At 74.5% G+C, this 27,349-nt stretch overlaps 2 protein-coding genes across 3 annotated transcripts; one reads left to right on the top strand and one right to left on the bottom strand.

Annotated features, from left to right (window-relative positions):
* Positions 1–1,459: 1,459 nt before the first annotated feature.
* On the bottom strand, positions 1,460–5,873 carry CHKB (choline kinase beta). Its single transcript, XM_072856178.1, has 11 exons — positions 5,716–5,873; positions 4,940–5,048; positions 4,646–4,759; positions 4,341–4,474; positions 4,060–4,164; positions 3,663–3,721; positions 3,374–3,461; positions 3,164–3,272; positions 2,866–2,972; positions 2,588–2,669; positions 1,460–2,452 (listed from the first exon to the last, which is right to left on the bottom strand). The coding sequence occupies exons 1-11, from the start codon at positions 5,856–5,858 to the stop codon at positions 2,396–2,398; spliced, it is 1,107 nt and encodes a 368-aa protein (XP_072712279.1). The 5' UTR covers positions 5,859–5,873; the 3' UTR covers positions 1,460–2,395.
* Positions 5,874–10,731: 4,858 nt separating this feature from the next.
* On the top strand, positions 10,732–25,031 carry MAPK8IP2 (mitogen-activated protein kinase 8 interacting protein 2). 2 transcript variants are annotated; one of them, XM_072856138.1, is made up of 13 exons: positions 10,732–10,882; positions 16,190–16,295; positions 16,932–17,174; positions 18,973–19,075; positions 19,256–19,405; positions 19,532–21,700; positions 22,172–22,247; positions 22,393–22,565; positions 22,671–22,780; positions 22,876–22,995; positions 23,081–23,151; positions 23,426–23,524; positions 23,723–25,031. In XM_072856138.1, the coding sequence occupies exons 1-13, from the start codon at positions 10,818–10,820 to the stop codon at positions 23,793–23,795; spliced, it is 3,558 nt and encodes a 1,185-aa protein (XP_072712239.1). In that variant the 5' UTR covers positions 10,732–10,817; the 3' UTR covers positions 23,796–25,031. The 2 variants fall into 2 exon arrangements, with proteins under 2 accessions (XP_072712239.1, XP_072712231.1); XM_072856130.1 differs by having other exon boundaries at positions 19,256–21,700.
* The last annotated feature ends 2,318 nt before the right edge of the window (positions 25,032–27,349 follow it).

Raw genomic sequence — 27,349 nt, 5'->3', positions numbered from 1 at the left:
AGAGGGTCCTGGGCTGGGCAGCGGGTGCGGAAGGAGCCCCCAGCCCACGCCCCGCTGAGCTGCCGGCTGGCCACGGGGCCACGAGTAGCCAGCGCGTGGGTGGAAGAGGAGCCGGGCGAGCGCCAAGGGGGAGCGCTGGGCCCTGGCCCCCCGACACCAGCCCACGCTCGGCTCCACGGGTGCCGGCGGGCAGCTCCTGGCCGGGCAGGCGGCCACGCAGCGCGGCCCCGGCCGCGCGCGCGGGGGAAGGCGGCCACGGGGAGGGCGAAGCCACGAGCGCCCATCGCTCCCGGGAGCTGCCGGTGGGGAAGGTGTCGTTGAAGAGCTGCGCCGTGCCGAAGCCGCGCTCGTCGGCGTGGACGGGCAGAGCCGTGACCCGCTGCCAGGCCCGGCCGGGAGCAGGCTGAGCCCCACGGGGGCTGCGTGCCGGGGGGCCCGGGCTCTCCAGAGCCGCCTCCGGGGCCTCCCGCACCCCCGCGCACCCACTCCCTCCGCCCGCCGGGGAACCCCACCGGCAGCACCGGGGAGGGGAGCCGAGCCCCCCGGCACCAGCACCCGTGGGCTGGGTCAGGAGCGGGGCCTGAAGCCCCGGGGCTGGCGAGGGGCCAGGGCTGCAGCGGGGCTGCGGGTGGGGGTGAGCCCGGCTCCCCCCTGCTCCCGTGCCGCCCACAAGCCCCCACGGGGCCGGGCGGCCGTGGGCACCCGAGAGCCCGGGACGGCCCCCCACGGCCGGGCCCCACGCGCCCCGGTCAGCTCACGGCCCCAGGGCTCTGCCGACCGCGCCACAGGCCAGGGGAGATCCCGGGGGGGGGCCGGGGTGAGCTGGAGCAGGGGGAGCACACGAGCCCCCCAACACCCCGGCTCCGGGGGAAGCAGAGACCGTGGGGCGGGGGGGGAGCAGGCAGCGGGCCCACGCTTTGCCTGCCCCCCCCGAGCACCTGCAGAGCATCGCCGCTCCCCGGTGGGGCTGCAGGGGGCCAGGACGGCACCACGAACATCGCCCACAAACACACCTCGAACAACCGGAGGCCCTGGTGCAGCGCGGGCGGGAGGAGACGGGGCGGCATCTCCTCTACCGCAGCGCAAACCGGGGCTGCCGCCATCGGCGAGACCCTCCTCGCCGTCCGCAGGGTGGGCGCCGGGAACGTACCTGCAGGGCCAGGAGAGGGGCACGGCCTCGGGCTCCCGTGTGTCCCCCCCCAGCCCGGCTCCGGGCAGGCGTAAGCTGCGGCACCCGCTCCCCATCCCAAGCCCCAGCCCACCCGGACCCCCGCAGCGCAGGCCGGTGGCTCTGGGGAGGGGGTGGGCGCACGCTGCTGTGGGGCAGCCCCCCACCCGCTGCGACAGCCCCGCAGCAGGAGGCCGGATGGCCTGGGAGAGCCCAGGACACCCCGGGACGGGGGACGGGGGCGAGCGGGGAGGAGGTGGTGGCCGCGGGGACACGGAGAGCAAGCAGGCGCCGCGCACCACCGCAGCGTTTATTGGTCTGAGGACAGTGTACATTCTGCTGCCGGGGGGGGGGGGGGGAAGGGGCAGCCCCCAGCCCGCAGCCCCCAGCCCAGCTGAGCAGCGACGCCGCGCAGCCAAGAGCCGCGGGGAAGCCAGGCCGGGGCACAGGGGCCGGGGGAGCAGCTCGCGGGTCCTGCCCCGGCCCCGGGTCTGGGGAGGGGTGCGGGGGGGAATGAGACGCAAGCGTAGGGTCCCCCACACCCCTCTGTCCCCAGCAGCACCCTGGGGCCTCTCCGCGCCCCTGCCCGCACCCCTCTCAGCAGGCAGGGGCACAGCTCCAGGCACGACCGTGCAAGAGGCAGCCAGGACGGCCGAGCCACCGTCCTCCCCCGGCCCCGGCTGCGCCAGCCCCCCCGCTGCTGGCTGGGGCAGGGGGCTCCCCCAGCCCGACCCGCAGCTCGAGCCCCGCTCAGCGCCAGAGGCAAGGGACATGCCGCCACAGGGGGGACGTGCCAGAGGCGGCGAGGGGGCAGCCGCAGGCAGCACCCAGGGGCAGGCAGGGACGGGGCAACCGCCTCCCCCTCTGCCCGGGGCCATCGCGGCAGCAAAGACGTGCCCCACGGCCGACGTGCCCCACGGCCGACGTGCCGCCGCTCCGAGCAGGATGTCCCCTTTTCCAGGGGTCACGCGCCCGGGCAGACCCACGGCTCTCCCTGCCTTGCTGCGCAGCCCCGGGGAGCAGGGACGGACACCAGCCCCCGAACCGTTACGGCCCCCGTCCGGGCAGCCCAGGCCGGGGGGGCAGCCCCCCTCGCGGCACGGGGGGCGGCCCACCCCGGAGGGGACACCGCGTCCCCGGCCTGCCCCACGGCACGGGCGCTGCCGGGGCGGGCGGGGGGAGGCTGCGGAGTGGAGGCGGGTGCGGGCAGGGCCGAGGCGGCCGCTCTCAGGAGCACTGCGCCTTGTGCTGGAAGTAGGCCTCGAAGCGGCTCTGTGCATAGTCCTGGGGCGGGAAAGGGGCGTCAGGGACTGCCTGTGCCCCCCGACACCCCCAGCCCCCCGCCCCGACACCCTGCCGCAGAGGAGGGGTGACGTGCAAGGGATCCCCGGGCAAGCCCCGAACAAGGGCAGCGCTCACCAGGTACCCAAACTCGATGGTGGAGATCTTCGCCTGCAGAATGGACCACAGGCCCCAGAAGAAGTGAGAGGCCAAGGCGAACCTGATGGAGCGCAGCCGTCAGCCCCGCCGGGACCGTCCCCCCGCCCTGCCCCACGCCAACGGCGTGCAGGAGGCAGCAGGACGGGGAGGGTTTTGGGGACGCCGCCCTCTCTCTGGGCGGCGGGGACCAGGGGACGTGTCCCCGGGACGGCCCCCGCGGCCACGGGGACCCCCGTCTGCCACGGCACGCCCCTCACCGGTTGATCTCCGTTAGCATCTCCTCCTCGATGCGGGCCTGCTCCTCGTGCGTAGCGTCCCCGTGTCGCCCCGAGTCCTCCGAGAGGTAGTGCCGAATGAAATGCAGCTGGAAGGGGGACAGAGCAGGCAGGGACGCTGCCGACAGCGGGCAGGGGGCTGGGCTGCCCGCACCGCCCCGGCACTGCCGTGTCTGGCACACCCCCGCCAGCCTCCACGAGGCACTCCCCCCCCCCCCCGCCTTGCCCCCCCTCGCTGGGAGCACCCCCTGCCCGCTGCCAAGGGCCAGGGCAGCTCTACCTGCTGCTGCCGGCTGGGGTAGTTCTCCAGGGAAGCCTTGAAGAAGGGCCAGGAATCGTGGGTGTAGTTGTAAACCCACTCGCAGAAGTGGTTGCCGATGTCGAAGCCCCTGGGGAAAGGGGAGGGTGAGCAGAGCCCCGGCCTCTCGCGAGCAGGAGACCGGACCCCCGCCCGGGGCACAGCCCAGCCCCCCGCAGCCCCCGGACCCACCGGTAGTTGTAGCTGCTGTACTCGAAGTCGATGAGCATGAGCTTGTCGGAGGAGGACGCCTCGTGCCCAGCCAGCAGCAGGATGTTCCCTGCGCAGAGACGGGGCTGGCTCGGGGGGTCGGGGGGACCCCCCCGGCCCCCCCGGAGCCGGGGGGCAGCCGCAGGCAGGGGCGGGAGGCCGAGCCCGTGCCCGGGGGCGGGCAGGCTCCGGCTGGGCGGGCCAGGGAGAGAGACCGGCCGCAGGACCGGGCCTCCGCGAGGGGAAGCAGCCGCCCGCCCGCTGCGCTCACCCTCCTGGACGTCGTTGTGGCAGAAGACCACCGGCGAGGGGGTGGACTCCAGCAGCTCCCTGCAGTTCAGGGGAGAGATGCCTCAGCCGGGGCAGGGCCCGCCGGCCCCGGGGACGCGGGGGCCACCGCTGCCGCTGCACGTGGGCAGACGGAGCTACGGACGCAGCTGGGATCCAGAACCTGGCCCGAACCCTGCCCCGGGGCCGCAGGGACCCCTCCGAGAGCCATCCCCCGGGGCCTGCGCGGGGCCCTCGGGCGGAGGGCACCCTCCGAGGACAGAGGAGAGAAGAGACGGGTTTCCAGAGACGCCGAGTCGGCGCAGGCTGCCGTGAGGAGGCGGCGACGGAGCAGGGGCAGCCCCCGCCCCGTGCCACGGCAGCGGGCAGGTCGGGCTCACCTGAGGCTCTTCATCTCTTCCTGCAGGTTGTAAGTCTTGAGGTGGTTGAACTTCTTCAGCTGCCCTTCCTCGGGGAAGGTGAGCTCCGAAATCTGCTTCAGGTACCTGGAGCGGAGGAGACAGCACTGCGGTGGGAGCGACACCCCTGGGCGCTGCCACCCCACCACATCGCCTCTCTCCCCAGCGAGCCGGGAAACCTCCCCGTGCTCGGACCCCACAGGATTTCAGGGGCTGAGGCGACCTGGGAGCCCGCACCCGCGCAGGACAGCGGCTGCGCTCACCACTCCATGGTCCCAAACAGCCACTTGGGCTCCTTGTTGAAGGGCATCACCATCCCGTGGAACCGGGACATCTTCACCGCGATCTCCTTGGAGATGTCGGGGTCCCACAAGTCCTCGGTCCGCAAGCGCCGGCTCTGGGGGGACGCAGCGGCGACGTCAGCAGCCTGCCCGCCCCGGGGAGCCGGCTCTGCCCTCGGTGGCACGAGAAGCCCCGGGGGGCATCTCCTCCTGCGGCGGCCGGCCGGAGCCGGGGCAAGGAGCCCCCCTAGGCGGGCTCCCGCGGGCCGGGAGAGCCTGTCCCGTACCGGAATGTACTGCTCCAGCCGCCCCTGGGGGAAAACCCCGTAGAGCCGCGGCCCCAGCGCCCGCTCGGCCAGGATGGCGAACATCACGCTCTCCAGCACCAGCGAGTCCACGCCCTGCGGACGCGGGCAGTGAGCCCCCGGCCCCGGCAGCCCCGCGGGAGGCAGGGGGCGGCTGCCAGGCCCGGGCCGGGAGGAAGACGCCGGCAGAGCCCCGAGGCCGCTCAGGGGCTGCCGGGCGGGGCGGGGGGGGGGGGGGGCTGCTGGCCGGGGGGGCCCGGCGCCGCCCGCACGCACCTGCAGGATGGCCCCGTAGACGCGCAGCAGAACCTGCCGGGGCTCGTCCCCCACGCTGAGGATGTGCTCCGGCAGCGCGCACTTGAACAGCAGGTTACTGAGCCCCCCGCTGCGGGCACGGCCCGGTCAGGGGCTGCGGGGGTGTCGCTGGGGGAGGGGTGGGTATGGTGGGGGCACCCGGAGGGGGATGCAACTGCGGGAGGGCCAGGGGCACCTAGGGGGACTGGGGCACTTGGGGGGGCAACATGGGGGACTGGGCCACCGGTCAGGGGGACAATGGGGGCACCGGGGGGACAGGACTTGGGGAGAGACTGGGGCACCCGATGGGGGAACTGGGGGAGACTGGGGCACTTGGGGGGACAGGGCCACCGGCTGGGGGGGCAACTGGGGGATACTGGGGGACGGACTGGGCCACCAGTCAGGGGGATGGGGACAACGGAGGCAGTAGGGGGAGGACAGGACTTGGGGAGAGACTGGGGCACTCGATAGGGGACTGGGGGTGGACTGGGGGACACTGGGGGGGACACTGGGGCACTTGGGGGGGACAGGGCCACCGGCTGGAGGGGCAACATGGGGACACTGGGGGGGGACACACGACTGGGCCACCAGCCAGGGGGACAACGGGGGCACCCGGGGGGACAGCACTTGGGGAGAGACTAGGGCACCCGCTGGGGGAACTGGGGGACAAGGCCACTGACGGGGGGGCAACTGGGAGACACTGGGGGGGGAGGGACACCCGGGCGGGCAGGCCTCCGCCTGGGGCTGCCGGTTCGTACCTGACGGGCCCGATACCGAACTCCTCGGGCCCGATGAGCTTCCAGGAACCGGCGAGGAACTCCCGGCACCAGGCGTAGGCCTGCAGGCGGGTGGCGGCGGGCACAGCCCCAGCCCCGGCCCCGTTCCCCCGTCCCGCCGCCATGACAGCCCCGCCGCGGCCCGGCGGGGCGGGGCGCGCGTGGGCCAATGGGAAAGCGCGCCCGGTGATGACGTCGCGAGGCGCAGCCTATGGGCTGGCGCGGCGACGATGAGGCGCAACGTGGAGGTGAAGGCGCGCCTCAGGGCGCTGGCGGCGGCGCGGGGCGCGGCCCAGCGGCTGGCGGGGCCGGGACAAGGCCAAGGCCAAGGCCTGGTCCAGGCCGACACCTTCTTCCGCGTCCCGCGGGGCCGCCTCAAGCTCCGCCGCAGCCCGGTGAGTGCGGGGGTCGGGCCTCGGGGGGGGGGAGGGGCTTGGGGCGGGGAGGCCTGTGGGACCGGACTGCCTGACCCTGACCCTCACCCTGACCCGATCCTGACCTGCCCTGACCCTGATCCTGATCCTGCCCCTGACCCTGCGTTTCCGGCCTGACCCTGCCTCTGACCCTGCCCTGACCCTGACCTGCCCTGACCCTGACCCTGACCCTGCCTTGCCTGCCTGACCCTGACCCTGCCTGACCTTGACCCTGACCCTGCCTGACCCTGACCTGCCCTGACCCTGACCCTGCCTTGCCTGCCTGATCCTGACCTTGCCTGACCCTGACCCTGATTCTGCCTCACTGGCCTGACCTTGACCCGGCCTGACCCTGCCTCTCCTGCCTGACCCTGACCCTGACCTCGCCTGACCCTGACCCGCCGCCTTCCCAGGACGGCCGCGGGGAGCTGATCTTCTACGAGCGCCCCGACACCACCGGCCCCAAGCTCTCCTGCTTCAGCATCACCCCCACGGACGACCCCGACGGCCTGGAGGTGGGCGCTGGGGGCACGGAGCGCCCGGGGGTGCTGGCCGCTGCCCGCCGCGGGGCTGCGTGGGGCACCCGCGGCCTGGCCGGGGCCTCGTGCCCTCGGCTTTGCCGCCCGGCGCCGCAGCCGCCCCTTCCTGGGGCTGCTGCCGGCCGCGGGCAGCTCCTCTGCCGGTGCGCAGGCGGTGCTGGGGCAGGCGCTGGGCGTGCTGGGCGTGGTGAGGAAGGAGCGTCTCCTCTACCTCGTGGGACAGACCCGGGTGCACCTGGACAGCGTGGAGGGGCTGGGGGACTTCCTGGAGCTGGAGGTGAGTGGGGCGCGGCTGGGGCGCGGGGGCCGGCTCCGGGGCTCACCCTCCCCGTGCCCGCAGGTGGTGCTGAGCGGGGAGCAGACGGCGGAGGACGGCGAGCACGTGGCCCGGCAGCTGATGAAGGAGCTGGGGGTCGAGGAGGAGGATCTGATCTCCGGGGCCTACCTGGACCTTCTCCTGGCCAAGGGGGGGTCGGGCTCTTGAGGGCTCCGTGCCGGGGGCAGAGCCCCCTCGCTGCCACCCCTCATCCGGGCTGTGACAGCGGGGACGGGGCCGGCCCGCCCCGAGAGCGGCGGGGTCGGGGCCAGCCCACCCCGCGGACGGCTGCCGCCCTTTGCCGCGCAATAAAAGCTGGGGACGGATGGCGTCTGTGCCTGGGACCGGCCGCTCTGGGGGGCGCCGGGGCCTCGGTGCCGAGGTCGGGGCACCCCTGGTCGCCCCTTGCCGCCCGCCCTGTGCCGGCAGAGGGGCCGCGCTGCAGCAGGGCGAGGGGCTGGCACCCGGCTCTCCTCCCGCGGGGCGCGGGGCCCTGGGGAAGGGGCGCGGGAGGGGCCGGTTTGGCTGCGAGGGGAGGGAGAGGGTTGCGATGGGCAGCGGCGCTCGGCCCTGAGCCGGGATTATGGCCTCTCCCCGCGCTCGGCACCAGCCGGGGGCCACGGGCCGTGCCGGGAGCGGAGCCCGGCGGTGCCGCGGGCGGAGGGGGGGGGCTCCGGGCTGCTGCGGCGGCAGATGGGTCAGCGGGGAGGGCTGGGGGGGGGGCTGGAGGCATCTGGGCTGCTGTGCCCGCTGCCGGCCAGCCGGCGGGCAGGTTCCCCTGAGCCCCTCGTGGCTGCCCGGTCCTTCCCCGGAGGGGGGGGTGTGGGGGCCGGGGCCTGAGCAGGCCCAGGGCTCGCCCGTGGGGCCAGCGTGGCTCCGGGGCCAGAGGGGCCGCCCCTCCGCCCTCCCCGGGGCTGGGAGCTGGGAGCCCGGCAGGGACGGGGCTCCGGGCCCCGGCCCGGGCCCTGCGCGCCCGGCAGCAGCCGCTCGGGCCGAGCCCTTCCACGCGTGCCGTAGCCCCTGCCTGCGGTGCCAGAGCCCCACGGCGAGGGACGCCGGGAGGGGAAGGGCCCGCGGGGAGCCGTGGGCAGGAGCAGGCGGCCGGGCGGAAGGGGAGCGGCCGCGGCCCCTGCGCTGCCCGGGGGTGCTGCGCCCCCGTCCCTAAGCCCACCCCGCGTTTGCCGGGCGACTCTGACGGCCCCCGCCCCAGGGGCCGCATCTCGGGGTGCTGGAGCAGCCGGGCCGCGCCGCGGGGTCAGCCCTTCCCCGCCCGCTGCACCCGGGGCCCGCCGCGGCCCCCGCTGCGCCCGCCTGCCCTCTGCGGCCCCCGACCCCGCGCGGCTCCCGGCAGTCGCGGCCCTGGCCCGGGACGGCGTCCGCCCGTCCTGCCCGTCGTCCCCGGGGAGGCCGCGGGTGGGGGGGGGTCACCGCAGCCGTCCTGGGGCGCGGCCCCACCGGCACCGCCCCGTGCTCCCCGAGCCCCGCGGGGCCGGGAAGGGGCTCCCGCCCCTGACCGGGGACCCCGCTGCGGAGCTAACGGGCGTCCGTCTGCGCCGTGGGAGGCCGGTGGGGCGGGAGCGGGCGCAGGCGTTGCCCGTGGGTGGCGGGAGGGCGGGTGGGGGCTGTCCCCGTCCCGCTGCGGCCCCGGTGTCGTCCCACGGGACGGGCAGCGCCCGGCCGGCAGCTGCTGCCTGCGCCTGGGGACGGGTCAAAGCCCCCCGGGTTCAGCCCCCGAGGGGGTCTGCTCCGCCTGCGAGCCGGGAGGGGTCCGTCCCCACGGGCTCCTCGGCCTCGCCGGGGCTCCTCGGTCAGCCGGGGCAGGGGGGCCGGGCGGAGCTGCAGGGGCTGGGGGGGCACCGAGGGACCCGCCGGCCCGCGGGGCAGCGGGGGGGGGCAGAGGGCAGCCGGGTGGGCAGAGGGGGTCCCAGCCCCCCCCGCCCGGGGCCCTGGGGCTGCCCGGGGCTGCGGGAGCGGTGGGAGAAGGGGAACCGTACGCTGGGTCCCCGGGGCCCGGCACGGGGCCGCGGCGTGGCCGGGGGGAGCACGGCCCAGCCCTGCGTGACCGGTCGGTCCCTAGCAGAGACCAAGGAGAGGGGCTGGGGCTGCAGCCCCCCCCATTCCCCCCCATAACCCCCGCGCCTTTGGACCCCCCGGTGCAATCTGTTCCCCGGCGCACGGATTCCCCGCTGCCTCCAGGGCCTCGCTGCCCCCTCGCTGTGTCCTCCTGCTCCCCAGTGCAGGGACCCCCACACCCCGCCCCCCCCTTGCAGCTTCCAGAACCCCCTCGCTACCTCTCGGCCCCCGATTCACCCTGTCCCCTCAATGCAGAGACCCCAAAAGCCTCCTGAGCACCCACCGCATCTCCCGTCCCCGCGCGTGGGCCCCCCCCGCTGCCTCCCGGACACCCCACCGCACCCTGCTCCCCACGGCACGGACCCCCGCTCCTCCTGGACCCCCGCTGCCTCCTCCACCGCCACCATCTCTGCCCTCCCCCCCCACCCCGTTCCTCTCTGCCCCCCACGATCTCCCGGATCCCCCACTGCCCCCTGGCCCGCCCCGGGCCTTCAGCCCCGGGCCCCGGACAGCTCCGGCCCGTCAGCACCGGACAGCTCCCGCCGCGCGGCCCCGGGGCCGCCCCTGCCCGCCCCGGCCGGGCCCGCTCCTCCTCCGGCTCCCGGCGCCGCTCCCTGCCCGCCCCTACAGCTCCCCATAGGGCCCCTGCCCCTCCCCATAGACCCCCTGCCCCTCCCTATAGACCCCCTGCCCCTCCCCATAGAGCTCCTGCCCCTCCCCATAGACCCCCTGCCCCTCCCTATACAGCCCCTGCCCCTCCCCATAGACCCCCTGCCCCTCCCTATAGACCCCTGCCCCTCCCCATAGACCCCTGCATCTCCCTATACAGCCCCTGCCCCTCCCCATAGAGCTCCTGCCCCTCCCTATAGACCCCTGCCCCTCCCCATAGACCCCCTGCATCTCCCTATACAGCCCCTGCCCTTCCCCATAGACCCCTGCATCTCCCTATACAGCCCCTGCCCCTCCCCATAGACCCCTGCCCCTCCCTATAGACCCCTGCCCCTCCCCATAGACCCCTGCATCTCCCTATACAGCCCCTGCCCCTCCCCATAGACCCCTGCTCCTCCCTATACGGCCCCTGCACCGTCCCGCCCCTCCCTGTACACACCCTGCCCCTCCCCTATAGCCCCCTGTGCCCCCTGCACGTCCCTGTACAGCCCCCTAGGCCTCTCCTATACATCCCCCTACATCTCCCTATAGGGTCCCCGCAGAACCCCTCTCCAGCCCTCTGCATTTCCACGCGCGGCACCCCCTGGGCCACCCAGTCCCTGTCCCCCTCCCCCGGCCCCCTCCATAGGGAACGGCCAGCACCTTCCTGCCCCCCACAGCCTCCCCGGCCCCTCCTTGCGCAGCCCCCGCTCCCTCCCTACAGAGCCCCCAGCCCCTCTCCGCTCCCCCATACAGACCCTCCCCCTCCCTGCACACCCCTCCTCCCCACAGCCCCCTCCCCTCCCCGTTCGGCCCCTTCCTGCTCCCCCCCACCCCCCCGAGAGCCCCCAGCTCCTCCCCGCTCCGCTCTCCACAGCCCCCCGTGTCCCCCCGTGTCCCCCCGTCCCCTCCCCCTCCCCGGCTGCCTCCGCCCCTCCCTCCCGCCCGGCTCCTCCCCGCCACAGCCCCCCCGCGGCGCCGGCCCATCCCCCGCCCGCCGCCCCCCGCCGCTCCCCGCCCCCGCGCCCCGCCCGGCCGCGCTCCCCGCGCTCCCCGCGCAGCTCCGCAGTCCGGCGCAGCCCCGGCCGGGAGAAGATGGCGGATCGCGCCGAGATGTTCTCGCTCTCCACCTTCCACTCGCTCTCCCCGCCCGGCTGCAGGTGAGCCCGGGCCGCGCGGCGGGGGGGCGATGCGGGGCGGCGCGGGCTGGGCCGGGGCCGGTGCGGTGCGGTGCGGTGCGGGGGCTGCCCGGGCTGCCCTTCCCTTCCCGCCGCACCGCCCTTGGCGGCGGCGGAGGCTGCCGGGGCGCGGGGGGGCTGGGGCGGCACGGCGGGCCCGGCGCCGTCCCCCCCCCTCCCCGGTGTCCCCCCCCCCCCCCTCCCGCCGCCTCCCGCCGCTCCCCCGCCCGTTCACCTTGGGACGCCGGGCCGGGGCCGCTGGGGCCGCGCAGGCCGCCCCGTCCCGGGGATCAACGCCGCAGCGGCCGCCGGCCGCAGCCCCCCGCCCCGCCGGCGCGGCCCCACCCGCTCCCTCCCGGGCGGGGGGCGCCGGGGCTGGGGGGGTCCGCGCTGCCGCCCCCGGCCCCCGAGACCCCGCTCACGGCGGGGCACAGCCCCCTCCCCCGCCCCGGGCCCGGGCCCCCCCCGGCCCCGCCGTGCCCGGTGCCGCCGCATCTCGCCGCTGCGGGGGGAGCCGCCGCCGCCGCCGCCTCTTTGTCTCTCCCGCCGCGCCGCAGCGGCCCCGGACGCGGCCGGGGGTGCCCGGTGCCGGCAGCGGGAGCGGGGCCCGCCTGGGCCCCGCGGGAGAAGGGGCCGCTGGCCCGGGGGGCGGGGGGGGGGGGCTCGGCCGTCGCCGGGGCCGGGGGGCGGCTCCTGCCGAGCTGCCCCCGCCGAGGCCCGGCGCCGCCGAGGGCGAAGCCGCAGCCGGGCCCGTCCCCGCCCGTCCCCGCGGAGCGGCGGCAGGCCCGGCCGTGCCCGTGGCGGGTCACCTCCCCGCAGGTCCCCGGCAGCCGGAGGCGCGGGGCCCGGGCCCCGGGGGGTCCCTGGCGGGGCGGGGAGGGGGACGCGGCTGGGCCCTCGCCCCCTTCCCCGCCCCTCGCCTGACCTCGGCAGGAGCCCCCCCGGGCCGGGGTCCCCGGGCGAGCCGTGGGGCTGGGCGCGGGATGGGCCGGCTCGGCGCGGGGCCGCGGGACCCCGGCTGTGGGACGGGGAGCGGGGGGAGACGGCGGCGGGGAGCGCTGGGGGGCGGCAGCTGCGGCCCGAGGGGCTCCAGTGGGGATGCGGGATGCGCCCTTGGCTGGTTCTGGCCTGCGCTGGGCAGCTCTCACGGCAGCTCCCGGGCCCTTCCCTTCCCTTCCCTTCCCTTCCCTTCCCTTCCCTTCCCTTCCCTTCCCTTCCCTTCCCTTCCCTTCCCTTCCCTTCCCTTCCCTTCCCTTCCCTTCCCTTCCCTCGCTGCGCAGCGGGACCCCAGGGTGTCCCTGCTCGGTGTCCCCGCTTGCGGCGGTGCAGGGAGGGGAGGACGCGGCCTCTGCTGTGGCTGCTCGGCGTCTTCCTGCCTCTCGCCCGGGGTCTGGGCCCCGGGCGATTCCCCGGGGGTCTCGGCCGCGTCCTCCTCGCGGTGCTCCCCGTTCAGCCCCCGAGCCCTGCCCGTGCCCTGCTGTGCGGGGTCAGAGCTGGCCCCGGCAGGTCCCTGCCCTCCGCTGCAGCTGAGGCCTGGGCCAGGGACGTGGTCCCAGCGGGGCCGTGAGGGGCAGGCGAGGCCGGAGCCCCCCAGCCCGACCCAGACCCGCTCCTCTCCCCCCAGGGAGTTCGATCCCCTGGGACTGAACTCGCCGCTCCTCCGCGTCTCCCGCTGCCCTTGTGCTCTGCGACGGAGGGACGGCGGCAGCCTGGCCCCTGCTCTGGCCGTGTCTGCTCCCCCCCAGCCACCGACCGTCCACGTCCGTCGCCCCTCCAGCTCCCACGGGAGCGCTCGGTCTCTGCGGTCCCCGACGGTGGCCCCGGGCAGCGCCGTGGGCGGCGCGGAGCCCCTTGTGCGGGTGCCAAAGGGCTGGAGCCGTGGCCGTGACCCCTGGGGAGCGGGCGCTGCACCCCTGCGCCAGCCCGGAGAACCGGCTCCAATCCCCGGGGATGCCGTGGCGGCGACTGCGCCCAGGTCTCGCCGAGCACCCGCGGGTCCCCGGAGCCTGGCAGGGCCTGGCGAGGGAGGGCCAGGCCCCGGCTATCGCCAGTGCCGGGGGGGCGCAGCCCCAGCGTGCCCTGGCCCGGCAGCGCCAGCCGGCGGGTTCGGCCTGTGCCGGTTCAGCCAGGCCCTGCAAGGGCCGAATCCGGATTGTGCCCTTTCCAGGAAGGCCCTGGGGAAGTCGCCCCCTGCCCGGGGCTCGGTGGGGCTGGTGGGGTGGGATCCCCTGACGGGAGGGCAAGGAGAAGCCGGTAAAGGCGACGCGGCGGGGAGGGGTCGGTGTGGAAAGGCCGCGGCACACACGTGGCGGGGCCTCAGCGGGGCGGCTCTTGCGCCCGGGTCCGGGGCACCGGCCCCGGGTGCCGGTCACAGGTTTGGGGTGGGGGACGCCGGCCGGGGCCAGGCCCCCGAGGGTCAGCACCGACCTCCCTGCGGCCTCTCCCCTGCCCTGGGAGCGGCCGGGGGCCGGCAGGTGCAGAGCGGGGTGGGGGCTCGTCTGCTGTCCCCGTCCCTGCCCGTCCCTGTGGGAGAAGCCGATGCAGGAGAACCACTGCCAGGGCGAACTGTCCAGGGAGCTGGTCTGGAAATAATGAGGAAATTCAATCTTCCCGTGGCCTGCTCGTTGTCACTGCCTCCTCGGGCAGCCCGGCCCCGGCAGCGCCGGTGCCAGCACCGGTGTGCGTGCCCCGGTGTGCCCCCTGCTCCCCGGCCCGGCTCCCTGCGCCCCAGGGCTGGGTGGTGTTGGGCCCCCTTTGGGGTCCGGCTCCCAGCCCTCGCCCGCTGCAGCCCCGGTCCCCCCTCTCCCCTCCAGCCCGGCCCAGCTCGGGACGTGCCAAAGGGGAGGCGGCGAGGCCGCCCGGGGCGTGCGGTGGGGTGCCGCGTCCCTGCACGCCCGGTGGTGGGGCATCCCGCTGCCTCCTGCCCTTCCCGACCCCGCTCTCCGTGTGCGGGGCTGGGCGAGCTCCCCCCTCCCCGAACCGCTGCCTCGGCTCCCCTTCAGCTCTGAACCCTCGCGTGGGTGCTCCCCACCCGCACCTCCGCCCCGGCCGGCCGCGGTGCCCTGTGCAGCCATCGCAGGGACGGACGCCGTCCTTCCCGCCTGCTGCTCATCGCCGGCGTGTCCGAGGCGCCCGTATCCCTGCACCCGCAGCGATGGTGCTGCCTCTTCGCCGGCTGCAGCGGGGCCGTGGCCAGTGTCTGGGGACACCCAGGGTCCCCTCGGGGAGGCTGCGGGGCTGGGCCGGCTCTCGCCGGCAGCCCCATCCTGCCGCGGTGGCCCCATCCTGCCGCGGTGGCCCCATCCTGCCGCGGTGGCCCCATCCCGCCGTGCCCGCCCCAGCTCGGGAGCGCTGTGACCTAGAAATTTCAGCCATGGTTTGTCGCGGCGGTCGCTCCCTGCTGAGGGGGGACAGCCTCCCCGGGCAGCCGGGGCTCGGCTGCGGGCGGGCAGGAGCCCTGCGTGGGGCAGGGGCCCCAGCCCTGCTCGTGCGGGGCAGCCGTGCCACGCCACGCCGTGCCGTGCTGGCCCCGTGTGCGCGTCCCCTCAGCCAGGACGAGGGCTGGTGCAGGAGTTGGTCCCCTGGGTGAGGAGGGTCCAGGGGTGCGGGAGCGGAGCCCGGCTGGGGGTTTGCCGGACCCCGGCAGGTCTCCATCCCAGGAGGACTCATGGCTGTCCCTGCCCGTCGGGTGGCCGAGGGACCCCTGAAGCCCCTGCTCGCCCCGGGGAGCACAGCGGGTCCCAGCAGCCCGTCTGGCAGCGGGAGGGTTCTGCCCCCCACGCTGCTGCCTGCCGGAGAGCAGCCACCGACGTCCCCTGGGGCGGGGGAGACGGGCTCTGCTCCCCGCCGTCCTCGGGGCTCCCCCACCCCGGCCGGGCTCCGGGCGCTGGGCTCTGGGGTCCGTCCCAGCCCCGTGCCCCGCCGCAGGCCGAGGCTGTGGTCCCGCTGCCGGCTCTGATGCTTTCGCCACAAATCTGCGAATGTTTGGTGCTGTCTGAATGGCCTACTTCTGGGAATTATGTGATTTGGGGAAATCTTCCTCCCTGTGAAATGCGAGTAAGCGCCCGGCCTCCGTGCTGAGGCGAGGGGCTGGAAATTAGGGGCAAAAGCAGGGGGCAAAGCGGGGGAGGCAGCGCAGGAGGCAGCCGCGGCTGTGGGGGCTCTGACCCCCCGGCGTGGGGTCTGCTCCCGCTGCCAGCCGCGTTCCAGCACCGAGGCCCCAGTGAGGTCCCAGCGAGGCCCCAGACCCATCCCCAGACCCGTCCTCGCCGGAGGAGCCCCACGTGCCCTGGCCCCCGGCCGGGAGCTGCCGCAGTCCCTCGGGGACCCTGGGTGTCCCCAGCCCCGGCGGGGCAGGGGCGGGCAGAGGGTCCCTGCTGGTGCCCGGGCGCTGCCGCACCTCCCACCCTACAGAGCCGCCAGAAACGTTTCGTTTCCGTTTTCCGACACCAAATCCTGCCAAGAGTTGTCTTTTTCCTTTTTTTCCCCTTTCCCTGCAGAAACCGCTGGTTTCCATGACACCCCCGTTCCTGACGGGAGCGGCGCAGCTTGGTTTCTCCGGCTGCCCTTACCTCGGGCAGGGGTGCCGGGGTGCCAGGGTGCCGGTCCTCCCTCGCCGCCCCCCGTCCCTGCCTGCGTGGGCAGGGCCTGCACCCGGGCAGTGCTGCGGGACGGCGCACGGCTCTGCTGACGTTAAACCTAAAGTAAACCCGCAAGGCACGGAAAGCAGCCCCGCGGCGCGGGTCACCCCGAAGCCAGCGGCAGCAGCAGCCGTCCCCTCCCCGCCTCGGCTCCGGCGCGAGCCTTGGGTTTGGCTCGAGGGATTTTGCCGGGCTGGGAACCCGGGAGACGCGCTGCCCGCTGTGGCGGTGGCCTCGGCACCGCTGCCCGGCCGGGGCAACGCAGCCGCGTGGCCCTGAGCCGTGCCGGGCTCTGGCCGCCCCGGCACGAGGCCGGCGGTGAGTCTGGGCAGTTTGTGGCGAGCCGGGCGGGAGGGAGCACGGCGATGAGAGCGTCCGCCCCGTGCACCGCTGCGGCCGTCGCCTTCCCCGTCGCCTCCGGCCTCGCCCGGCTCCCAGCGTGGGGCTGACCCCCGGAAGCGTGCCATGGTGGCTCGGCCAGTGCTCCCGTGCCGGCGCCCTGGGGTGCTGGCGGTGCCATGCCAGCACGTGCCTGCGGTGCCGCTCGTCTCTCCGTGCCCTCATGGTGCTTAGGGGGAGCGGGAGGCGTTTCCCTGAGGTTCGTCGGCGTGTTGCCCCTGGCCCTGACGTCCCTGGCCCCTCTCCCCAGGCCCCCCCAGGACATCAGCCTGGAGGAGTTCGACGATGAGGACCTGTCGGAGATCACGGACGACTGCGGCATCGGGCTGAACTACGACTCGGACCACTACGAGAAGGTGCAGGAGCTGAGCTCCGAGTCCCCTGGGGATGCAGTGGCTGCGTGGGGCCGTGCCGGGGACCGGGGGGCCATCGGCCCGGCAAAGCCCCTCCTGGAGCGCAGGGTGCAGGGGCCCCTGTGCCAGGGCGGCGAGGGGATGCACCGCAGGGTGCAGGCGGGGTTCAGAGCCCAGGGACGACCCCCGGCATGGCCGGGCACCCCGGGGCCTCCCACCACCTCCAGCCGAGCCCCATGAGGTGGCTGCAGGGAACATGGGTGGCTCAGCAGCCAGCCCCGGCGCTGGGCCCGCCGGCTGGGTGCCCACCCGTGGCTGCAGTGGCTCCCATGGCTCCCAGTTACGCAGCTCGTCCCCAGCTCTGCCCGGCACTGGGGAAACGGGCAGGGGCCAGGACAGGCAGGGAGGGACAGGCAGGGATCCGGCAGAGCCGGGGGGATCCCTGGTCCCTGGCACAGAGCACTTCCCTCTGCTCGGAGACCCCCATCCCGTTGGGGCGGGAGCGGAACGGTGCTGGCAGCCCGGTGCTGGCAGAGCTGCCGGGGAGGGTCGCGCCGCGGCCGTGCCGTCCCGGGGAGCGGGGCCGTGGCCGGGGCGAGCACGAGCACCGTGGCCGCTAACCCGGTGCCACATCCCCAGGACTGCCTGGTGCTGGAGCGCGGCGAGCAGCCGCACCCCGTCTGCACCTTCCAGGACGACTTCCAGGAGTTCGAGATGATCGACGACAACGAGGAGGAGGAGGAGGAAGAGGAGGAGGAGGAGGAGGGCAACGAGCTGGAAGCTCCACCGTCCCCTTCGGCCTCACCCATCCCCTCGCCCGCCCTGGAGGAGACGCAGAAGCACCGGCCCACCACCCTCAACCTGACGGCCCCGGGCACCCAGGTGAGGGCGGGGGCGGCCGGGAGGGGTCTCTGCCCCCCCGGGGGTCTCTGCCCCCCACGCCCCGGGGCTGGCGGAGGAGGAAGAGCAGGGGCTCTGTGGGGCGCGGCGTGGGAAGGGGCTGCGCAGCCCCACAGGGCTCTGCCGGGGGTGGGCCGACGGCTGTGCCCGCCGGGGGTGGTGGGCAGCGGGAGCACCAGGAGGGCAGAGAAGGGCAAAGATGGCGCTGGCGCCAGCTCCGCAGCGGCGGGGCTGAGCCGGGGACGCTGGGGACGGGGCGGCGCGGTGCCCGGCGGGGCCGCTGCACGATCCCTGCCAGGCCAAGCCCCGGGGCTCGGGGGGGTCCAGCGGGCCCCATGCCCACGCGCAGGGCGCTGGGGCGAGCAGGGGTCCGGGGCGTCTCCGTGTGGCAGCGGGCTGCCAGGTGCTGCGGGCGCAGCGGGTGTCGCGTGCTGGCCCCGTGCGTTGCACGTGCGTGTGCACGGCTGCTCGTGCACGCCGCGTCCCTCCTTTTCCGTCCCCGGAGCTGGGCGCAGGGGCTCCCCCAGGGCGGGTGGGCTGGGGGGTCCCCGCAGGCGTGGCGCTGCGGGGGTGTCCCCGTGCGCACGCGTGTGCGGTGCTGGCCCCGAGCTGCGCGCCGCCGCAGTGTGTGGGAAGCTGCGCGCGGTGCTGCCTGCATCCGGCTGCGTTGCCATGGTGCCGGGGGGCTTTCGGGATTCTCGGCCCCCCGCCTGGGAGGGCACCGCACGCCGCTGGGGCTGGGGGGGCTGTCGGGGCCTGGGGGTCTTGGCCGGGCTGGCGCAGGACGGCGACAAAGCCCCAGAGCTCTCCCCCCAGAGCCCACCGGCCCCGACCCGCTGCACCCCGGCGGGATGCGCCGGCAAAGCCGGATCACACCAGCCATCCTGATCCATCGTCCCTCGGGGTGTGAGCGGAGCCCCCGGCGGTGGCCAGATCTGGCCCCCATCGGTGTACCTGGGTGCAAATCCCGGTAATCCCTGCTCCGGCCCACTTGCGCCGGCCCTGGGAGGAGGCGAGACCCTGGTCCTGGGGCACCAACCCCCCCGGCGCCCATCCCGGGGCTGCAGCGTCCAACCCTCCCCACCGCACCGGGCCCCCGCCGCCCTCCCTGCCGCCATGCTCGTGCGTGTCCCGCGGCACGTGGCGCCGGTCCCGCTCGCTAATCTCCCGCTCGGTGGGATTATCGCTGCCTGCGCTTCCCGCCGAGACTAATCCGCAGCTGCTGCCACGCCGGACGGGGCAGCCGCAGCCCTGCCGGCTCCTGCCCACGCTGCGGGGCCGGCGGCTCTCCGGGGGGGTGGCGGGGTCCCGCTTGCTGGGGTCAGGGTCCACTCTCAGTGGGGACAGGGCGCAGCGGGGCCTCGTGCCAGGGGTCCCGTGGGGACAGCCCCGGTGCCGGCACGTCCCCTGCGGGGTGCCGGCCCTGGGGCGGCACGGGACGGGCAGCGTGCCGTCCCTCGGCCCCGCTCCGCGGCAAGCGCTGCCCTGGCGTGCGTCTGGTCGGGCAGGGGAGCTGGGGACGTCACGGCCCTAATCTGGATAAGCCCCTGGGCACGTGGCCCGGGCGCTGCCAAGCCGGCGGGGAGCACCGAGCCGTGCCGAGGGGCGTTCCCGGGCCGGCCGGGCACCGTTGGGTGCCCCCGCGTCCCTGCGCAACCCCCTCTGGGTTCCCTGGCTGGGTCCCCCAACGCCCCCCGGGCCCCGTCCCTGGGCTCGGCTGCCCCGTGTCCCCTCCCCGGGGCTCGCCCACCCACCCACCCTGGCTCTGCTCTTCCCCCAGGACTCCCTGAACAACAACGGCAGCTTCGCGCTGCCTGCGCAGCGCACCACCTGGCAGGACGCCCTTCTCCACTCCTCCTCCTCCTCCTCTTCCTCGCACATCGGTGAGCGCGGGACGGGGATGGGTTTCCAGTCTGGAGCGGGGCCGTGGGGCAGGGGCTGGCGCTGGGGCGGGCTGCCGCCCGGGGGTCCCGCAGCCGTCCCCCTTTGGTTAAAGCCTGGCGGGATTTTCGCCCCGGCGCGGGGCGCGGGGGGCTGATGCGGGGCTCTGCCTTCCCTTGCAGGACACTCGTCTCCCCACGCCTGCATCCAAGATGGACCCTGCCTGGAGAGCCCGAAGGGGCCGAGCGCCGGGGGGGCCGGGCAGGCCCCCGCCTCGCTGCAGTCCTCCCCCTTTGACTCGCAAGGCAACAGCCACGAGTCCCTGGCACATGGTAACCCATCGCCCTCAAGAGCCGGGGAAGATTATAACATGAATATCATCTCCTCTGCGCTCCGAGCACCGCACTCCCCGTCGCACCTCCGCCAGCCACCCCCTGAACCGTCTCTCTCTCCAACAGGGCCTGCGGCTCCTGCCGGCCCCGACACCGGCTCTCCAACCCAGGCCCCCGCGGCCGCCGACGGCCGCCGTGCCCCGCCAAAGCAGGAACCAGCCGGTGGCCGGGAGAGGCCGGTGCCCGGCGAAGGGGGTGGCCTGGGGGCCAGGAGCCCGGGGTCCCCCGCAGCCCCCCGCGAGCAGCCCGGCTCCCCGCGGCCCCGGGAGGAGCCGGCGGCCACGGCCGTGGCCGAGCGGCGTGATGGGCAGGGGGCCCGGCTGCCAGGCACCTACGCGTGCCCTGCGGGGCCGGTGGAGCCGCTCAGCTCCGATGGGGAGGGCCCCCAGCCCGGCCGGGCGGCCAGCGTGCGCGGGCACCCCTCGGGCTCCTCGGAGACCACCTCGCCCTCCTCGGACCCCGGCATCGAGGCCGACCTCACCAGCAGGACCACCAAGCCCTTCCTGCCCGGCAGCCGGCACGGCGAAGACCTGAGCTCGCCGGGCTCCGACTCGGACGTGGAGGGGGAGATTGAGGCGGCCTTCGCCGGCGGGCGCCTGGTCAGCAACATGATCTCCTCCATCTCGGAGACGGAGCTGGACCTGAGCAGTGACAGCAGCAGCGGCAGGTCCTCCCACCTCACCAACTCCATCGAGGAGGCCAGCTCGCCCACCTCGGAGGCCGAGCTGGAGACGGAGCTGGAGGCGCCCGGGCTGATGGGCATCAAGGACTCCCTGCTGCTGGACAAGGGCAAGGAGGAGGAGGAGGAGACCCTGGAGAGGGAGCTCCCGGAGCGTGGTGTGGTGAGGCGGGAGAGCCTGGCGGAGCTGAAGATGGAGGGCTACTACGACAGCCTGAACCCGGCGGACTCCTCCGCGCCCGTGGGCCAGACGGACATCTCCACCTCCAGCCCCCTGGACCTGAAGATCGACCCGGACCACAGCCTGGAGAGCATCCGGCGCTCCTTCTACCTGCCCGTGGGGCCCAAGCTGATGCCCGAGGCAGACGAGGAGGACAACAGCGAGTACGACTCCGACTCGGAGTCGGAGCCTGACCTGAGCGAGGACTCGGACTCGCCCTGGCTGCTCAGCAACCTCGTCAACAAGATGATCTCGGAGGGCTCCTACCCCATCAAGTGCCCGGACGAGTGCTTCCAGCAGACCCACTCGCTCTGCGACACCATCTCCCCGGCCTCCGACCTGGAGCCCGAGATCCTGAGCGAGGCGCTGGACGGGGAGCCCGGCTCACAGGACTCCCCGGTGGGCGCGGGGGAGCCGGCCGCCCTGCCCCGCTGCCAGTGTGCCATCGAGCTGGTGGACATGGAGACGCTGCGCAGCTCCCTCCAGCGCGCTGAGGACGAGCGGGCCCTGGGCGCCGGGACGGAGCCGGTGCCGGAGCTGCCCGCCGATGAGCCGGGCCCCTTCCTCTTCCTGAGCAACCCCACCAACGACACCATCGCGCCCGTCTTCCCGGGGTGCCCCGTCGCCCTCGACAGGCTGGCCGCCTCCGAGGTCCTGGCCACCTTCGGCTGCCGCCCCGGGCCGCCCCGCACCCCCCCGCGCGCCTCCCCTGGGACCGAGGCCGCCGCTGGGGAGCCCCGCACCACCGCGGTGCCGCCGGCCACCGGCCCGGAGGACTGGGCCGTCGACAGGGACCTGGACTCGGGCGTCCTGGAGGCCGACGACATGATCGACGACGTCCGGTTAGCGCCCCAGGGGCAGGGCCCCGACGCCGGCCCGCCCGCCCTGGACGTCTCCACCGCCAAGACCAACCGCGGCTTCACCATGGCGTACTCCACGGACGAGGACGAGGCGCCCTACCTGAAGGGCTCCCCCTTCCCCGAGGACCCCCTGCGGGGAAGCTTCGGGGGGGAGCTGCCGCCTGCCCCCGGGGCGCTGGAGCCGCGGGCGCTGGACGAGTCCCTGGCCTACGACTCGGTGAAGTACACGCTGGTGGTGGACGAGCACACGCAGCTGGAGCTGGTGAGCCTGCGGCGCTGCACCTCGGTGCTGAGCGACGACAGCGACCTGCTCCGCGCCTGCGACCGCTGCGACCTGGAGGACGACGCGGCCTTCGGGGACGGGCTGGCAGCCCCCGACGTCCACAGCTCCTCCGAGGACTCGTCCCCCGAGGCCGACCTGCAGTTCTCCAAGAAGTTCCTCAACGTCTTTGTCAACAGCACCTCCCGCTCGTCCAGTAAGTGACCCGTGCCGTGCCGTGCCGTGCCGTGCCGTCCCAGGCTGCTCTGCCTGCTGGCTGCCCTCCGCCGACCTGCCTCAGCCATCCCAGCCGTGGCATCATCCCTGTGCGGCACGGTGCGGCACGGCACGGGAGGTGGGGCAGGGGCAGGGTGGCTGCAGGGGGCGTGGGGCCGGACCCGAATGCCGTGGGCTCTCCCCTGTGGGGCCACGAGGTTTCGCTGGGTGGCCGATCCCCAACACGCCTCCGCCCCAGCGCCCTGCGGGGTCCTTGGCCCCGGGCTGCTGGGTGGGGGACGCGGGGCCAGGGGCTCGGGTGGGACCCCCCAGGAAGGGGCCCGAGCCCACGGGTGATGGCCGTCTGCTGCCCGCTCCCCTCGCCCCGAGGGTCCCGCAGCCCCCCAGGGTGGGTGGAGGTGGGGGGCGCCCCCCGGCCCCACTGCAGCCTCCTCCTCCTCCTCCTCCGCAGGCACAGAGTCCTTCGGGCTGTTCTCCTGCGTGGTGAACGGGGAGGAGCGGGAGCAAACCCACCGGGCCGTCTTCAGGTGAGCGGCGAGCCCGGCCATGCCATGCCGGCCGTGGCCACGGCTGCGGGCACCTCGCGGGGGGGGTGTCTGTCTCGCAGGACCCCTCTCCCGCGGCTCTGCCCCTCCCTGCCCGCATCCTCCTTCCGGCTGTCGTCCCCCCCAGGTTCATCCCCCGCCACGAGGACGAGCTGGAGCTGGACGTGGACGACCCCATCCTGGTGGAGCTGGAGGAGGATGACTACTGGTACCGGGGCTACAACATGCGGACGGGGGAGAGGGGCATCTTCCCCGCCTTCTACGCCCACGAGGTCGTCAGCCAAGCCAGGGACGCCATCGGTAGGAGCCGGCGGGGGCCCCGGGGCCGTGGGGCGGCGGGGCCGTGGGGCGCGGGGGGCGCGGGGGGCTCGGGGCGCTGTCTCCTCCTCCCCTCTCCCCGCGCAGGCCTGAAGAGGAACCCGTGCTGGGTGGAGCGGTTCAACGTGCAGTTCCTGGGCTCGGTGGAGGTGCCGTACCACCAGGGCAACGGCATCCTCTGCGCCGCCATGCAGAAGGTGAGCCCGAGGCGGGGGGGCGGCGGCGCGGCCTGGCCCCCTCCTCCCCGCGCCGGCGTGAGCCCCCCCCTCACGCCCCTGCCCCGCACCCCCAGATTGCCACCACCAGGAAGCTGACGGTGCACCTGCGCCCGCCGGCCAGCTGTGACCTGGAGATCACGCTGCAGGGCATCAAGCTCATCCTGACCGTCACGGAGTACAGCCGGGACGAGGAGGTGAGGGGCGCGCGCGCGCGGGGGGCCGGGCGCCCGCCCTGCCGCGAGCCGGGCACCCACACCTCGGCCGGCCGTTCTCTTCCAGTTTGAGCGCTGCAGCCACTTCTTCCAGATGAAGAACATCTCCTTCTGCGGGTGCCACCCCCGGAACAGCTGGTGAGAGCCCTCTTCCCGCGTCCCGTCCCGGGCTGCAAGGGGCTGCCTCCCCTCGGGTGCTCCCGGGCCCCAGGGACCCCCGTCCAGCCCCCGGGCACCCCCGCTCCTCTGGTGCCGCGCCAGGTCCCTCTGCTCCGTCCCCGTCCCGGCGCGGCTGCCCCAGCCCCAGGGCCCCGGTGGGCGTCCCCTCTGCGGAGCCCCCCGCGGCCGCCGGGCTGCCCCACGGGGCAGGAGTGGGGTGTCCCCCCCCTCAGACCCCGCCCTCCCGCTGCAGCTACTTCGGGTTCATCACCAAGCACCCGGTGCTGAGCCGCTTCGCCTGCCATGTCTTCGTCTCCCAGGAATCCATGCGGCACGTTGCCGAGTGCGTCGGGTAAGATGGGGACGGGGATGGGGACAGGGGCGGCCGTGCCGGAGCACGGGGGCATGGGGGGGCTGGGGGCGCAGGGGGGTGTGGTGGCAGGGTCGGGGTGCAGGGGGGCTGGGGGTGCAGGGGGTTGCTGTGCCGGGGTCCAGGGCCCAGCCCAGCCCAGCCCAGCCCTGAGCCCCCCCGTCGTGCCCTTCCTTGCAGACGAGCGTTTCAGGAATATTACCAGGAGCACCTGGAGTACGCCTGCCCCACAGAGGACATTTACCTGGAGTAAGGGGGCAGTCACTGTGTCTCCTGCTTCCGCACCCCCTCCAGCCCCACAGGCGGCCAGAGACTCTGTCTGACCCCACAACCAGCCGGCTTGGCCCCCCCTGCACATGCTCCAGCCCACGCCCCATGGACTCCCCGCACATCCTCACCGCTTCTCGGGGGGCCGGGGGCCGGGCCGCAGCCGCGGGCCACGGGTGGGTATCCGGGGTGTGCCCAGCACGGCCCCGGCCCCGCGCCCTGGGGACCCCGGCCACGGGGGAGACGCGGCCGAGCCTCGGGGCCGCGGGAGAAGCCGCCCCCCTGCATGAGCAAAGACAGCCCGGGGGCCGCAGGAGCGGGGACCCGCCGTGCCCCCGGCCGGCCGCGGCCGCAGCGGATGGAGCAACCGGGGGGTGAACGGGGTCGGGGGAGGGCGGGGGGCAAATGCTTGCGGGGGCGGCGGGGGGCACAAAGCAGTGAAGGGGGCTGTGGGGAGCTGATGGGGGCACGGGGAGCATGGGGGTGCTGGGGTGAGCAGCTCCAGCCCTGAAGCCCCTGAGTCCACGCCGTCCCCCTGCACAGCAGCAGGGCCCTCCCAGCCCCCCGGGGTGCTCCCCCCGCAGCTGCAGGCCCCCAGGAGCAGCCCCGCACCCCAGCGCAGCCCCCTCGGCCTCGGCCCCGGCCCCTCCGCGGCCGCAGCCCTGCAGCCCCCGGGGAGCGTGGCACGGCCCCTCGTGCCCCCGGCCCCCTCGCCTCCGTCGCTGTCCCCAGCCCTCGGCCCCCGCCCCGCCGCCGCTCTGCCACCCCCTCCTGTCCCGGGGGGCCGTGCCCCCCGCGGGGCCGTGCCGGCCGTGGGGCGCAGGACTGGCGCTCGGGCCGGAGGGCTCCCCACAGGGCGGGGGGCCGGTGCTGCCGGCCCCACGGGACCCCCCCGGCCTGAATGTATTTGCCCTGCGAGAGGAAAACCCGCGGCCGGGGCGGCTGCCGGGGTCCGGCCCGAGCGTGGCACCGGGCAGGCGGCCGCCCCCGCTCCTCACTGCTGTGCCTGGTGATTTATTTTGCTTGCCGGCCCCGTATATCCGACCAGTGCTAGTTTAGTGACTATAACTCCACTCTGCTCTATGTACCGATATTTATCTCGTAACTCGAACAACAAGAGGAGTCCTGAGCAACTGACACTTGTACAAACCCTGGGTAAAGGTTCTCCCCTCACTGCCTTGTCATCCACTTGGTCTTTCAATAAAATATATGCTTGGTGTGACCGCGAGCCTGGGGACGCTCTGCCGGTGCCACGGGGCAGCCGGGCCCCCCCGCCCCGGGCTGCGGGGACGAGGCGGCGGGGGGGGCACCGCACCAGGAGGCTGGGGCGCGCGGGGAGGGCACGCTGCGGTCAGGAGAGGGGGGTACGCGAGCGTGCGTGCCGGCTGCTGCCAGGGGCCCGGGCTGCGGCGGGGGGTGCGGGGTGCACGGGGGGGGTGCAGGAGGAGCAGAGCACGCGGGGCGCGTGGCTGTGCACGTGCGGGAGGAGCGGGGCGTGCAGGGCGCGCAGCTGGGGCTGCGGGGTGCTGCGGGGTGCACAGCCCACGTGGCACGGCCCCTCCCGCTGCCCCAGCTCCCTCTTGCAGCCCATTTCTGCTGGAGCATCGCCTCACGCTGCAGTGCCCCGAGGTTTGGGGTGCAGCTTCCCAGCCCGGGGGGGCACAGCAGTCGGGGGGCAGCGAGCCATTACCCCAGAGCAGGAGGACCCATTCCCTGCGTGTCAGCCTGTGGCACCCCGTGGCAGGGAAGCCCCACGGACACACGCTGGGTCCTGGCCCGTGCCCGCGGCTACGAGGGCATCAGTGTCACCAAAACAGCGCTGTGTCACCAAAACAGGGCAGTGCTGACGCGGCACAGACGCAGGAGCATCAGGCACGGGGACAGCCGGCTTCGGGGACGGAGTGGCGCAGGGGCTGCCGGGTTCAGGAGGGGTGGCCGTGGGGATGGTCGCGTACCGGGACCCTGGGGTGCGGGCACGGGCACGGTGTGGCTGGGCTGGCAGCAAGGCCGTGGGGGACACGGGGCCAGCGTGGTGGGTGGGACGTGGTGGCAGCCCCACCGCCTCCCCGTGCGGAGGCGGCAGTGGGAACGGCTGCTGGGAGGCTCTGACCCTCGGTCCCAAAGCCCCATCCTTGCTGCCCAGCTCCACGGGCCGCGTGGGAGGGGGGCTCTTGCGGGTGGGGGTGCGACCCCCGCCCAGGCTCTGCTCGGCTCAGGGCCGTGGGGCGTGGGAGCAGCAGGGGGGTGGGAGCCGCGCTGGGCTCCCCAAATGCATCCCAGCGGAGCGGGACGGGCCCTAGAGGTGCGTGGGCACGAGGCCGAGGTGCCAGCGAGCCCCTGGCACCTTCCCGGGCCCCGGGGTTGGGAGCGGAGCCGCCGCTGCAGGAGGCGAGCACGGCCGTCCTCAGCCCCATCGCGCCAGGACGGGCCGTGCCGCGGCCCTGGGGCTCGGCCGCGTGTCCCCCCTCCGGCGGCGCCGCTGGGGCCTGCGCTGGAGGCCCGGCCCTGGCGCGTGCCTGGAGGCTGCGGCGGCGGTGCCGTGGCCGGGCTCTCACCCCCATGGTGCAGCCCCCAGCGACTGGATGGCCCCCTTCTCCGCCGCCCCTCGCCCGCTGTCCCCAGCTGGGGTGGCAGCTCCCTCCCGGCCCCCGGCCCCACAGGCCCTCGTCCCCAGCAGGGAGCCGGCAGGGGCCGGGCGAACAGTGGTCACTTCATCGGCCGATGGGGCTCGCCAGGGAGCGGACGTGCCGCAGGCACAGCAGCCAATCATTATGCAACATTTGCATCTAATTAAGCATATTCCCGTCAGCACCAATAAGCCACCAAAGCAGCTCGAGCATGTGCCAGTGCGGGGTGATGGTCCTGGCTAACTGGAGAGGTCCCAGCTGACTGGAGATTAGCGAATGTGACGCCCATCTTCAAGAAGGGCCAGAAGGAGGACCCGGGGAACTACAGGAGGCCTGTCAGCCTGACCTCGGTACCGGGGAAGCTGATGGAGCAGATCATTCTGAGTGCCGTCACACGGCATGTAGAGGATAACCAAGGGATCAAGCCCAGCCAGCATGGGTTTAGGAAAGGCGGGTCCTGCTTGACCAACCTGGTCTCTTGCTATGACAAGGTGACCTGCTTAGTGGACCAGGGAAAGGCTGTGGATGTTGTCTACCTAGACTTCAGTAAAGCCTTTGTCACCGTTTCGCACAGTATTCTCCTGGAGAAACTGGCTGCTCATGGCTTGGACGGGCACACGCTTCGCTGGGTAAAGAACTGGCTGGATGGCCGGGCCCAAAGAGTTGTGGTGAATGGAGTTAAATCCAGTGGTGCCCTGTCACAAGTGGTGTTCCCCAGGGCTCAGTATTGGGGCCAGTTCTGTTAAATATCTTTATCAATGGTCTGGACGAGGGGATCAAATGCACCCTCAGTTAAGTTTGCAGATGACACCAAGTTGTGCGGGAGTGTTGATCTGCTTGAGGGGAGGAAGTCTCTACAGAGGGATCTGGACAGGCTGGATCCATGGGCTGAGGCCAATTGTATGAGGTTCAA

The sequence above is a fragment of the Ciconia boyciana genome, chromosome 1 (genome assembly GCF_034638445.1).
Source record: "Ciconia boyciana chromosome 1, ASM3463844v1, whole genome shotgun sequence".
NCBI classification, from domain to species: domain Eukaryota; kingdom Metazoa; phylum Chordata; class Aves; order Ciconiiformes; family Ciconiidae; genus Ciconia; species Ciconia boyciana.
This window is presented reverse-complemented; position numbering and strand designations above follow the sequence as displayed.

What these genes read in the sequence shown, in the direction of transcription:
- CHKB (XM_072856178.1), bottom strand. Translation starts at nt 5,858, where the DNA reads ATGGCGGCGGGACGGGGGAACGGGGCCGGGGCTGGGGCTGTGCCCGCC. An exon ending in ACCCCAGCCGGCAGCAGCAG is followed by an intron (nt 2,973 to 3,163) that starts GTAGAGCTGCCC and finishes TCCCCCTTCCAG; the next exon opens with CTGCATTTCATTCGGCACTA. An exon ending in ATGCTAACGGAGATCAACCG is followed by an intron (nt 2,670 to 2,865) that starts GTGAGGGGCGTG and finishes GCGCTCCATCAG; the next exon opens with GTTCGCCTTGGCCTCTCACT.
- MAPK8IP2 (XM_072856130.1), top strand. Translation starts at nt 10,818, where the DNA reads ATGGCGGATCGCGCCGAGATGTTCTCGCTCTCCACCTTCCACTCGCTC. An exon ending in ACTCGGACCACTACGAGAAG is followed by an intron (nt 16,296 to 16,931) that starts GTGCAGGAGCTG and finishes CCACATCCCCAG; the next exon opens with GACTGCCTGGTGCTGGAGCG. An exon ending in CTCCTCTTCCTCGCACATCG is followed by an intron (nt 19,076 to 19,255) that starts GTGAGCGCGGGA and finishes CTTCCCTTGCAG; the next exon opens with GACACTCGTCTCCCCACGCC.